Here is a 13,932-nt window from a genome sequence, read left to right as displayed (position 1 = left end):
ACTATGCTGGTGGTCTCACATCTAAATACTAACCAGGGCCAACCTTGTGATTAGGCTAACCTAGCGTGTCAGGCATAACATACATTCTCTACCCCATGAAAAGGTACATCCTTTTGAATTGACTAGTTAATGTAAACCTGCTAAGAAAATGCTGGTGCTTCCAGAGCTGCCAAGAACCATGATGATATGTCCCTGGACACAGATGCCATCTGCCTCCCCCATATATAATGACCTTAATTCAACCCATTTTTTTTTTAAAAATGTGGCATCCTGATAGCATAAATACAATAATAATTGTTTATTAGATATGAAACAGTAAATGAAAAGGGACAAAGTTGTTATAGAATAGCTTTTACATGATCTTTGCAGATGGTAATAAGGTATAATGCAATAAAATAGCAACCAGAGTCAGAAAAACTCCCCTGTTAATGATGCAATCCTAAAGAGCATTATTCCAATCTAAACTCATTCATTTTTACTGGAGTAATTGTGTTTAGGATTGCACTGTAAGAGCCCAGCGGAATATTGAAGTGACTATCTATAAAATACTGATGAGACTCAAATACTCCACACAGAATGAAGGGAGGCATCAGTCTCTCACAAAAAGCAATCAACTAAGAAAATATGTTAAAATATTCTGCTCATTCAAAATAAAAAAGCAAGCTCACAACAATGTGAAGGAGCTTAATGGGGAAGGCAAACTAAGGAGATGCGACAGGTGGATTGTTTCTTTCACAGAGAAGAGGCAGAAGAAGCTGCAGGTCAGCTTGGAAAATTGCCAGCTGACGGTTCTGCTCAACCCGCCAAACTGGTCTTTCACACTTCTTTTGCCCTTGGGACTGACCATATTTTAGATTCCAGGCATTTTCTCCCCAGTTGGAGAAAAAAAACTACCCTAACAATATTATAGAGGGAGCATCCCTTTCTCAAAAAACTGCATACACTCAAATGTATTAGATGGGGGTGTCCAACTCTGGCCCTCCAGTCATGGATGACGATTCCCATCAGTCAGGCTGATGGGAATCATAGTCCATGAACATCTGGAGGGCCAGAGTTGGACACCCCTGATTTCGATATTTCCTGAACGAAGAAAGGGAGCAGGGCTATATTAAGCCTTGGTTTTTTGAAGATGAGAGGACAGTGTGGGAGTCGTCCTTGGAAGAGTGCTTAGCTTTGTGACCAGTAGATGGCAGTCGCAGAATTTTGCTGTGCCCGTAGAACATTACAGCAGAAAGATATGAATGACACATGCTGACACCACGCATGCAAGCCATGAGGGTTGTGGGGCTATGCAGACAGATGCCAGGAAGATACTGCAGTTCTTCAGGTGGGCACCTCTTTTCCTGACATGTTCTCTGACCCTTTCAGTGCTGCACAATAGGCAGAAATTAGTCCAGTATTTTTTCCAAACAATACACCTCTAAGGTTAAAACAAAACAAAATAAAACCCCTTAGGGTATGGTGGAAAATCTTTAAATATCAAATTACTGCTTCTTGAACAGCTTTTAAAGACACCTCCCCCCCATGCAACCCCACAAAAAGAAGCAAGTGATCAATGTCTTCTCTGGACAAAATCTTTCTGGTATCAGCTATGCAACAGGGAGATGTTTGATGAGATAAAATGGGCAAGAAACATAGATGGTACTCTGAGCTCTCTGGAGGAGGAATGGGATATAGACAGATAGGAACAGAAGCTGCAATAAATGTATTATTGCCAGACATCAACCAGAAATTAAAAGGACAAAACCCACTCAGCGTAGCACTCACAACATTGCAGAAAATGTGCGTTCTATTTATTTATACTCCACTTTTCTCCACAATGGGACCAATGTGGCTTACATCATCACTATCCTACAATCCTCCATTTTATCCTCACGACAATCCTGTGGGGTTGTGTGCTGACAGCAACAGGCTGGAGGTCACACAGTAAGCTTCCATGGTGAATTTGGGAACTGAATCTACCTAGGTCTTCATACCATCACCCCTACTCCACGCTGGCTCTCTTTTTAAGCATCTTCTTGAAGCAGAAGGAACTAGAGCAATCACATTTTCCCCAATATATATGAAGCTGCCTCCTATTATGCCATCTATTCTGACAGGTAATAGGTCTCCATGGCTTTCGTCAGCCTAACACTGGCCATTGATGTTCTTCAAAAGGAGATGCCAGGGATCGAACCTGGGACTTCCTGCATACAAAGTGTGTCTGCTGCTAAGCCCCTGGCTGCTTTAGCACAGCAGGGAGAAATTCAGGGGGAACTGTATTCTTCACTGGGGAAAGCAAGACCTGCTGAATTTGTCATGTACCGACTGCTGGCAGAAAGCATCTGATGGTTTCTAACAAGGTTTGTTGATTTTCCTAACCACCTTCAGCCTCCCTAATCTCTACCCCCTAATCAGCACATATATATATAAACCCTTTCACTCCATGACACCTCCAGTTAAAGATTGCAAATGATGTGGAAGACCTTTCCTGGAGACGCTGGAGAGCCTCTGCTACTCAGAGTGAACAGTACTAACCCTGAGAACTCAGTTGCTTGAATCAGTATAAGGCAGCTTCATGTATTCAATGCCCCCCTTTGCATGTGGAACATTCCCTCCCTCCCTCCCTCCCTGTTCCTGCTCTGGTTGGAATGAGTCCCCCCTCTCCAGCTTTCAATAGGCATTAATGGGGCCATTGGGGGAGAGGACAGGAAGCAGCCAAGCATTCATCCATCATGTCTTGATGTAGCTCAGGGGAGAATTCCTTCCCAAGAGAAGTATTTTGTGCTGGGATTTTATTGCTGTTTGCATTGTTTTTTGCAGTCCTGCGAGCTTCTTTAACATACAAATTTAGGCTGAGAAGTAGGACAGAAAACAGAACGGGGTAGAGCCCACAAGCTTTTCAACAGCTGAAAAAGGACGACCAAAAAGGCTACATTTGGGATCTTGGGACACACATGTACAAAAACTGTAGCACGGAGAACTGGGTGACATTCACTGGAAAAGCTGGCTGAATTCAACCCATTAACAGAGCCGTCCGGGGGGTGGGGGTGGGGAGCTCAGTGGCAGCAGGGAACCGTGCAGGGAAAGTGCTGCTGTGCCACTTCCAGTGGAGCTCCAGGAAGCACAGCAAGCTGTTGGGAAAAGAAACTCTACTGCTACCCAGAAACCCCCACTGGAGAAACTAACTTATGCCATGTGTTTTGGTGGCATAAGTTACAGACCTGCACCAGTGGTGTTCCAGGGCCAAAAGCCCAGTGGAAGCCAACTACTGTCAGTTTCACACCCCAGGAACGACCCTAGCTCACCCCCAGCTGTGATGGTGTCGTGTTTTACACCACCACAGCTCTAGGGCCCAGAGGTGTCACTCCAAAGGGGAGCAGGGTGTGCTTGACACACACCAGTTAGCGCCCCCCTGTGGGAGGGAGTGTGGTGAGGATGTTCAAGGAGCAGGACAGGGGGGTGGAGGGCCTTTACCAAATGCACCTGGTGCTTTTCCTCCTTGCTACGCCTCTGCTAGGGCCAGAATCCATTTCTGGATTGGGCTCTGCAGAACTCTGTGGTGTCTGCCTGCCTCCCTGTTTGCCCTCTCACCAATGTAAGTGCCCCTTATGCTGGTGAGGTGGGCAAATGCGTCAGCACAAGCCCTTCCTGTTTTCACTGCCCATCCTCCCCATCTGGATTGGACTGTAAAAAAATATTTAAATGGCACACAGAAGTCACTAGGATATCACGCAAAGTTTACCTCAGAGATTGTGATCTGACTTGGAGATCTCCTAGGCCTATTGGACCCAGGTCATTTGGGGCTTTAAACATTGACACCAGCATCTTCTAGTATGTTGAACAAAGAATCCGAAGCAGCCCAGATGCTGGAAATCCAGTGCCGTAGCTTCCTAGTAACCCCAACTCCTAATTAACTTCTGCAGTAGCTAAACTCCTTTTCATCTATTGGCATCGTTCCAGGGGCCAGCCTAGCTGCTCCATAGATTGAGCTAGCCCAGGGGTAGGGAACCTGCGGCTCTCCAGATGTTCAGGAACTACAATTCCCATCAGCCCCTACCAGCATGGCCAATTGGCCATGCTGACAGAGGCTGATGGGAATTGCAGTTCCTGAACATCTGGAGAGCCGCAGGTTCCCTACCCCTGAGCTAGCCTAACTTGCACCAAGAGTCCACATAAGCAAAGCTCTACGACTGCAGATGTTACAAATCACGTCTTCCAGAAACAGTCTGGCTTTGCTGCCTCTTGGTCTCCAATGAAGGTTCTCTGTGCAGTAGAACATACCCATCTTCAAGCCTTTACACCGCCTGACTCAACAGGATTCATGAGTGAGAATACAACAGGAAAGGCAACTTTGGATGCACCACGGTCTTCAGAAACATAGCAGTCACAACTGTTCAAAGCACTTTTATTCAATCTTGGCTTGCACAGGACATATTTTTTACAAGATACTGAGCCACACCATTCTGGCCAAAGTAAAGATAGTCCCCAGCATATATGCTATGTCCAGGCAAATGAACCAGCAAGATTCAGTCCTTGGGCCTTTTTCTGCCACTCAGAGGAGCACAGAGTAGCAGTCAATCCCCATTCAGGATATCTGCCAGTAGCCAGGGCTCTAGCCTTCATTTCACTGAGCTAGTGCTGCAGTAGCTCCACCATCCCCCGATGTCTCTTTCCACTTGCAAGCTGGATCAAAAAGGTCAGTAGTATCTGGAAGACTCCTTCTCCCTGGATGACTTGTCACTGTTCTCCCACCGCTCTTGGGATCTCCTGCTTTCTGCTACTCTCACTCTGTCATCCACCTTCTTATGCTTCTCCTCATTGCGACCACCATGAGATGATCGATGATTCTGCCAGCCCCACTCTGCGCCCCTCTCTCGAGACCTCTCTCTCTGATCCTGCCGGCCCCTCTCTCGAGATCCCTCTCTCTGATCCAGCCAGCCTCTCTCTTTCCCCTTCTCTTGAGATTCGTCTCTCTGATCATGCCAGTGCCTCTCTCTGCCCTTCTCTCGAGACCTTTCTCTTTTATCCTGCCGGTCCCTTCCTGTGTCCCTCTCTCGGGACCTCTCTCTCACTCGCTCGTACTTGAGTCCTTGTTCTTGCTCTGTCCGGCTGCCATGTTTGTGGCCAGCTGAGCTCAATGTTTGCTGACTTGCACTAGCGTACCGTTCGTAGCCTGGATCTTCCTTCTCCACTTTGATTTTGGCTTTAGCAGGTGGTGCATTGACAGGTGGCTCCTCTTTCACACGTTTCCGATGTTCCTTCTTTTCTTTCTTCTTCTTCTTGCTTTTCTCTTCAGAGGGAAAAGGAGCACATATTGAAATCTGAAAACCTTCTGGAGAAATCCATCTTTGCTCTTTACCCTTCCCATCTGCATATTCCCCACCCTCATCCCCCCAGTGAATATTCCATCTTAGCCTCTCAGCTTCCCTGGACATATCTTGTCCAGCATCCCCAGACAGGGAATATTATCAGGACCAAAAATTATTTCTCCAAGGATGTCAGGGAAATACACATCAGGCTCCCCTCCTCCATTTTATCCCTGCAACTACTGTGTAAGACAGATTGGTGTCAAACTCGTGGCCCTCCAGATGTTATGGACTACAGTTCCCATCATCCCCTGCCAGCATCCTACTTATCATACTGGCGGAGGGATGATGGTCAAGCTAACTAGTCCATAACTATCTGAGGGCTATGCAGTATTGACACCTGTGGATTAGACTGAATGTGAACAACTGATCCAAGATCACCAAGCAAGCTTCATGGCAGAGCAGGAGTTTGAACTGGAGACTCCCAGATCTCAGTCTGACACGACACCCCACTGGCTAACATACCAAGTTCTGCCCTGTGCCTGAGCACGGACTCTTGCCCTGAATCTTCACTGAAAATTGTAAATTGTCCTGACAGACATTCAATGCTATCAATGAGTGCATGTTTGCAGGCCAGCAGAAAGCAAAAAATCCCACCTGAATTATACTGTGATGCAGCTGAACATCTCTCTCCCTCCAGCTCCCAACTATCATCAAAGGAGGGCAGGAAGCAACAGTGCATCTCTCTGCCATGCCTAATTTCAGTTCCCCACTGAGAATTTCCCCCTCAAGGAATTTTTTGTACTGAACTTTGTATTTGGGAACTGGTTTGTGAGCCACGTTTTGACTGGAAAGCAGGATAAATACACCCATTTAACATTTTCTATGGAAGTAAATCTTTAAAGACCAAGGAATGTCATTCCAGCTCCTCCTTCTCTTCCTCCTCCAAGCAATCAGATCAAATAAGCCTCTAGTCTACCACACCACACCTAGCTGAGCAAAAAGCATACTGGTGACACAGCTTATTTCCCAATATACCCAGTCTTGGCCTACATTTCTGTCTAGGAATCAGAAACTCTCTCATATCAAGATGCTTTCATGCATGCTCTTGCTCACCAACTCACACACAACAGTCACCTTTTTTGTGCTTCTTTACTTCCACCTTTTCATCTTCTGAGGATTCAGGTGAGCTGGGAGGAGGCGTCTTAATGCCACATCCTTTTTCCCGGAGCGTTTTGGTTATATCATCAATATCCTCAGAATCTTTGGGAGGGCGATAATTAGCCACATGGTCCACACGAATTGTCCTTCCTTTAATCTGTCAACAGAGTCATGCGTTATGGGAGAAGCACACACATCTGCTAAATGCTCCACGAGATGCCAAACAGCTCTTCTTTCTTTCTTTCTTTCTTTCTTTCTTTCTTTCTTTCTTTCTTTCTTTCTTTCTTTCTTTCTTTCTTTCTTTCTTTCTTTCTTTCTTTTTTACACACACACAGAGAGTAATCTAAAACTTAATCATGACATGGGTCCATCAAAATACTCACTGGCAGCTCCCCACCAGGGTCCCAGGCAGAGGACTTTCACAGTACCTCCTATCTCAGGGGTCTGCAACCTGTGGCTCTCCAGATGTTCATGGACTACAAATCCCATCACATCCTGCCAGCATCATGCTGGCAGGGGATGATGGGAACTGTAGTCCATAACATCTGGAGGGCCGTGGGTTTGACACCAATCTATCCCACACAGTTGTTGCTGGGATAAAATGGAGAAGGGGAACCTGGTGTGCATTTCCCTGACAGCATGGCCAATTGTAGTCCATGAACATCTGGAGAGCCACAGGTTGCCGACCCCTGTCTGATCCTTTTTAGCTGGAGATGCCAGAGATTGAACTTGGGACTTTCTGCATGCTAAGCAGGTGCTCTACCACAGAGTTACAGCCCCTATAGCTCAGTAGTAGACTAATGCTTGCTGGCATGGAAAAGTCCTAGATTCAATCACCAAATGAAAGGGGAAAAAATAATGTAGGAGGAATGGAGAGTCACTGCCAGTCCAAATAGAAAGTACTGGGCCAGAAGAATAGCCTGACTCCTTACAGGTGGGTTCGAAAATCGTGACAAGTTCCTCTGACATCTAAGGGAGACCTTTCAAAGTGTCTTGGGCAGCAGGTGTTCTGAAAGACCATGGAAAACTTTCACCACTCAGAGCAGACAATACCAAGCTAAATGGGTCAACGGTTCACCTGACAGTGTGAGAGCTTTATGTGTCCCGCAGTTTCCTAACAAAAGACAAGATTGATAGACATGCTGTTTCCACTCTGCTTCAAGCCTCAGAACGCTGTCACAGAGATAGCAGCCATTTCAGATAGAAGCCATGTCAGTAAACCATACCAGGAGGTAATACAAGCGGGGTAGGCATGTAAATTTGTTTCAGCAAAATTAAAACAGCAGTGGCGACTTCAGGACCAATAAGACCTATTCCAGCATAAGCTTTCCTAACTCAGATGCATCTGTTAAAGTGATCAGCTGACTCTCAAAAGCCAGTGCTGGTGCCACTGGGACTTTTAAGGTGCCACTGGGATTTCCATTTTAATTTTTCTTATCAGGTGGTGGAGTTATTTCATACGGCACAATACCACAAGGGTAGGATTTCCTGGCTTTTCCCTCATTGCCAGACATACCTTTATCCCATTAAAATTGTCCACAGCAAGAATGGTGCTTCGCTGATCTTCATAGCAAATGAAGCAGAAACCTTTGGATTTTCCCGTCGTCTTATCGCGCACCAGGTTGATATTCACAATTTCCCCATACCTGAAGGGAATGTCAAGGAGGTCAAAAGTCTTTCCCAAAAAAACTTTCAGAAAACGTAACAAATGCTTCCGCAGTTTTCCAAATCATGCAGTTCCCTGGGGCAGGTAGCTGAGAAGAACATAATTCTACTTGTTAATGAGGACTAGGAATCTGAAAGTGGGCTCAGGCCAACTAGTCCAACACCCTGTTTACAACAGTAGCTAGAATTCACACACAAGGCATAGTAAGGGTCTCCTCTTGCTGGTTATCAGCATTGGCTTTTCAGAAGTGTCCTGCCTTTGTCCACGGATGTTCCATGGTTCTTCCACTCATCTAATCCTTCTTCAAAACTAACATCACATGCTAAGAAAAATGTAATATTATTTATTGTCAATTATATATGTAGTTGGTTGAATTTTTTATTATTAATTTATTAATTAATTTATTTATTTTTCGAACTTATATACCGCCCAACCCCCGAAGGGCTCTGGGCGGTGAACAACATAAAATTCAAATACAAATAAACATAAAATCCATATAAATTAATCACTAAATAACATTTAAAATGCAGCAAATTAATACATAATACAGCAATGCCCGCAAAGTCCTTCTTAGAGTTGGTGATGCTGTATTGTGGATTTGCTGTTTATAATGTGATGTTCATTGCTACTTATAATGCTATGTTTTCCAATTTTTAATATTTTGCATAACGTTATGGTGTTGCTATGATCTTCTACCCATGGTTTTTGTGATTATGATATTATGGTATTATGCTTATTGTTGCCATATATAATGTGAACTAGCTTGCTGGGCTGATGTTATACTGTTGCTATGCAATGTCATGATGTTATATTGATGGTGATTTGATTATCGATATTTGTTACTTGAAATACTGTTGATACTGCTGTTATATATTATGTTATTGATATATATTTTGCTGTGCACAGCCCTGAGCCTTTCGGGGGAGGGCGGTATACAAATTAAAGTTCCATTCCATTCCAAGAATCTCAGATGTGTGTCAGCACCAGCTAAAAGTGAATTATTAACATGGATCTGTGGGCAGCAGGTTAAAATCTCAGTGGCCCACAAAGAGACATTCTGTCGTCCAAATGTGTGTCTCCTACACGATCCTTTCTCAGAATAAGTATTTAGCAGGGACGGACAAAGGATTCTTTTAATGGCTGTTTTATCTGAACATAATTTATTGTCATGGTGTTTCATGACTACCTAAATAAAGAATTAAAAAGAACAAGGGGCTTTGGGATAGTAAGAGACAGAATTCAAAGTAAATGTTCCTTGTCAAGACTAGGGCCCAAAGGGCTTCATGACAGAATTAGGTATCACTTCTCAGCTGCCAGCATTGGTGGGGAGGTGGGGGGGGGAGGGGGGGAGTTCTGAATGGAATGGAAAGTGTCATCAGGTCACAGCTGACCCTGTAGGTAGGGTTTTCAAGGAAAGAGACAAACAGGGGTGGTTTGCCACTACTTGCCACTGCATGCCAACTCTGGACTTCCTCAGTGGTCTCCCATCCAAGTACTGACCGAGGCTGAGCTTCTGAAATTGGACTAGCCTGGGCCATCCAGGACAGGGCAAGAACTTCAACTTACTGTGAAAACACGCAGATAATGTCTCCTTCGGTCAACTCGTATGGTAAACCTCCTAGAAAAAAAGAGCAAAATCTAATGTGGTTTTGACACAGACAGTTAACCACCATTCCTGCAGGGATTGGTCACCCAAGGCTACCTCATTGCTGGATACATACCCAAAAACACCCACGCGCTGTCACTGTACTCAGCATGCCAGGAGACCTTCTCTTGCACGCCCAGCTCAGCTTCACGTTTGTTCAGCTCGTTGATCAGCTTCACTTTGGTCAGAGGACTAAAGAAGATGAACAGAAAACAGTGCTTTCAGGAAGTCTTGCTATTACCTTTCGTCCCTGCTCTGTCGCCTGCCCAGCTTCGACAGGGAACCATTGGGGTCTCAAGTCTATGGAGGAGGAGTTTATACCTTGTCTTTCTCTCCTGTTAAGAGACTCAGGTGGCTTACAAGCTCCTTTCCCTTCCCCTCCCTACAACAGACACCTTGTGAGGCAGGTGGGGCTGAGAGAGTTCCGAAGAACTGTGACTAGCCCCCCAAGGTCACCCAGCAGGAATGCAGGAGTACGGAAACACATCTGGTCCACCAGATAAGCCTCTGCCACTCGTAACCACTACAACCACGCTGGCTCTCAGGAGGGCTAAAAGAAGACCCATGCTACATAGAAGACATGTTTTGAAAGCCCAGCATCTCCAAACAGCCGAGGGGTACAGAAATTGGTTGATTTGAATGAGAAGGCACTCTGCACATGCTCAAGAGCACTCTTCCATGTTATCGCTTCACACGCTCCAGGCGCAGACTTGGCACGCGCACAGAAGGGGACTCTTGCCCGCTGCATCTCGACCACCCCCAAACCCTTCCACCAACCTACTTCATATTGCTGCCTTCACTTCACGCTATGCGCATGCTCGACGCAGTCCGGCAGTCTGTGCGAACAGGGTTCCCATCACGACTTTCCCGTATTGGGCGAGTCTCTTGGTGAGTAACCAATTCAAATTTCTCTTTCTCCAGCCTCCCTTCCTCTTTGCACTTCGACTGAAACGCAAACAGCCATTGGTTACACAATTGTTGGGCACGCTCGATAGCAGCCGCCCGTGAAGCCACATTCCCCGTTTTCCGCCCACGTTTGTAGTGGAAGGCTCTCAACCTGGTTCCAAAGGTTGGTAAATAAGATGCGGTAGAGAGGGAAAAGAAATACGGGATGTGTTGCCTTAAGGCTTAAAATATAAGGGCAAAATGTTTTTATTGGGACGAATCTGGACTGCTACCGTTGAAGGCTGAATAGTAATTCCCTTAAAACCGACTTCATGGGCTGTTAAAGCCTGTAACTGTGTACTTTCCAAATGCTTAGGTACTAGACCAGTTCACTCCATTGGAAGAAAAGGTTTTATGTTCATAAATAAAAGCGTTAATATGTTTAGTTATAGAAGTGCCTTGCTCTATAGAACAGATGACCCTCCAGCTGTGCCTGGAGTGGGGACTCAAATAAAGTATGTGTGCTGAAAGCAAAGGAAATAAGGACTTATGTACGTTTAAATGCTTACAAATACCCTCCCCAAATGCTTACAAATATACATACCCACCACAAAGATCATAATATTCTCCCCCAAGCCATTCTCTCTTCAGATCCATATAGATCAAAATAGGATAACTGTAATTATTCTGTCAACAACTCATCCGTGCTCTATTTTGGAACATTGCTTTCTGCATCCAGCTTTTGTATGTTAATGATTTAGGACCAGTCTGGATGGGAGTCCAGCTTTAATTCTCTCAGCTGAGGAGGGCATCCAGTGCTAAAAGAAACTTCAGCACTTCTGTCGTTTATCTTCCCATGCCAGTGCTGCCTCCTTGTGTTGGATTTTGAAAGTCAGGCCCCCTCAGTCATGAAAGAGTTCACTTGGTATTGCTTGTAACCAATAATTAGACTAGCATGTAGCAAACAGGGGGCCCAGCATAAAAGGTCTTTACACCAGTGTGGTGTAGTGGTTAAGGGCAGGTAGATTCTTATCTGGAGAACCGGGTTTGATTCCCCACTCCTCCACCTGAGTGGCAGAGGCTTATCTGGTGAACCAGATGTGTTTCCGCACTCCTGCACTCCTGCTGGGTGACCTTAGGCTAATCACAGTTCTTCAGAACTCTCTAAGCTCCACCTGCCTCACAAGATATCTGTTGTGGGGAGAGGAAGGGAAAGGAGCTTGTAAGCCATCTTGAATCTCCTTACAGGAGAGAAAGGTGGGGTATAAATCCAAACTCTTCTTCTTCTTTCAAGAATGTAGGTGTCCCTGCTTCATAATATTATGCACTCTTGAGGTGCAGGAATTTGGTCGCACAGTTACTAAGGACCCACCTGAAAATCTGTAAAAATTGGAACGATTTAAGAAAGATGATGCATGAGTCAGATTATTGCTTCTTTAAATGAAGATGAATGTCTCTTAATACTACATGTGAAACTTCAAAGCAACTACTTAGAAATACTTAGCTAGATCCACAAAGCATTGTCAAATCTTAAGGCAACCATTTCATGCATGCAAATTAAAGGAAGGAGCTGATGTGGAGGATGACCGAGGAGCCGCACCACAAAAACCAAGAAGTCATAAGTCCAAGCAATCACCTTGTCCCAGTGTTCAGTGTCTGAAAGTTAAATAGTCACAATTACTTGCAGTGGAAGTATATAATGCTATGCGCTCTTGAGGAGCAAGAGATTGGTCATGCAATTATTACAGACCCTCCTGAGAACCAGCAGAATTAAAACACTTTAAGGAAGATGATGCATGGGCCAGGTTATTGCTTTTTGGTTCTTTAAATGAAGATGAATGGCCCTTCATAACCACTTATGAAACTTCAAAGCAACAGTCTGTGGGCAGTCCTCTCTATGTGTATGGAAATGTAACTGTGCTGTTAAATGTTCTTAATACAGAGCAGATGAGTGTGGAATTGAAAACTGTCCATACGTGAGAGAGGTCACTGAGAATTTATTGGTGTGAACAGAGTTATTGATGGCACCTGCAGCGTTTTCCCTAAAAAATAGTCCTGAAATTCTGACTCAAAGAGTTCATAGCATCATAGAAGCATAGAGCTAGAAGAGACCACAAGGGCCATCAGATCTAACCCCCTGCAATGCAGGAACACACAAACAATGCACTCCCAACATATATTCATCTAGCCCAGGGGTAGGGAACCTGCGGCTCTCCAGATGTTCAGGAACTACAATTCCCATCAGCCCCTACCAGTATGGCCAATTGGCCATGCTGACAGAGGCTGATGGGAATTGTAGTTTCTGAACATCTGGAGAGCCGCAGGTTCCCTACCCCTGATCTAGCCTCTGTTTAAAAACCTCCAGAGAAGGAGACTCCACCACTCTCTGAGGCAGTGAATTCCACTGTCGAACAGCCCTGACAGTTAGAAGTTCTTCTAAATGTTTAGGTGGAATCTCTTTTCCTGCACCTTGAATCCATTACTCCGTGTCCTAGTCTCTGAGGCAGCAGAAAACAAGCTTGCTCCCTCTTCGGAGTTGGAGCATTCTTTTATCTAAGACAGAATGTGTGCAGTTTAAACAAAGGAGTGTGCTCTCATAATAACTGAATTGCAAATGGCACATCAGATTCACACTTAGAAGTATGAAATCAGTACAAAGGATATTGTACAATACAAAAGACTGTGATATTAAAGTGAACAGTGATCTTAAGGAGGCCAGGCCACTGTGAGACAGTTGCAGAGAAGCAACAAAGGAGTACTACCATTGAGATATGGCTATTGTGCAAAATGTGCAACTTGCATCTGAATCCTCAAACTGGAAGGAGATGGTTAAGCTATCGCCAGATGAAAGAGTCAAGTGGTTAAAGGCAGCAACAGAAGAATTGGAATCTTTGCAAAAGAACCAAACTGGACACTTACAGTGGACACTTACAGTGTTATCCCCCTGGAAGGCAACCAGGGGATAGATATTCAAGATAAATTCAAGACTAATGAAAGTGTTGAAAAGTACAAAGTATGCCTATTTGCAAAAGGATTTTCACAGAAACCTGGGAGTGATTGTTTGGAGATTTATGCACTTCTAGTGAAATACACTTCAGTTCGGATTCTATTGATCTTGACAGCTTCAAAAGATAATTCATTTAAATGATGGGCAGAAAGGTTCCAACTGGATATTAGAGAGAAAAAATTTACAGTAAGAATTATGCAACAGTGGAATCAGCTACTTTGGGTGGTGAGCTCCCCCTCACTGGCAGTCTTTATGCAGCAGCTAGACAAAGGCCCCTTCT

General features: G+C 44.8%; 1 protein-coding gene across 1 annotated transcript; it reads right to left on the bottom strand.

Annotated features, from left to right (window-relative positions):
• Nucleotides 1-4,370: 4,370 nt before the first annotated feature.
• RBMX2 (RNA binding motif protein X-linked 2) lies at nt 4,371-10,616 on the bottom strand. The gene is made up of 6 exons (XM_048514592.1): nt 10,542-10,616; nt 9,837-9,952; nt 9,682-9,733; nt 7,966-8,095; nt 6,426-6,606; nt 4,371-5,272 (listed from the first exon to the last, which is right to left on the bottom strand). The coding sequence occupies exons 1-6, from the start codon at nt 10,544-10,546 to the stop codon at nt 4,680-4,682; spliced, it is 1,077 nt and encodes a 358-aa protein (XP_048370549.1). The 5' UTR covers nt 10,547-10,616; the 3' UTR covers nt 4,371-4,679.
• Nucleotides 10,617-13,932: the final 3,316 nt, after the last annotated feature.

This window comes from Sphaerodactylus townsendi, linkage group LG13, assembly GCF_021028975.2.
Source record: "Sphaerodactylus townsendi isolate TG3544 linkage group LG13, MPM_Stown_v2.3, whole genome shotgun sequence".
Lineage (NCBI taxonomy): Eukaryota > Metazoa > Chordata > Lepidosauria > Squamata > Sphaerodactylidae > Sphaerodactylus > Sphaerodactylus townsendi.
This window is presented reverse-complemented; position numbering and strand designations above follow the sequence as displayed.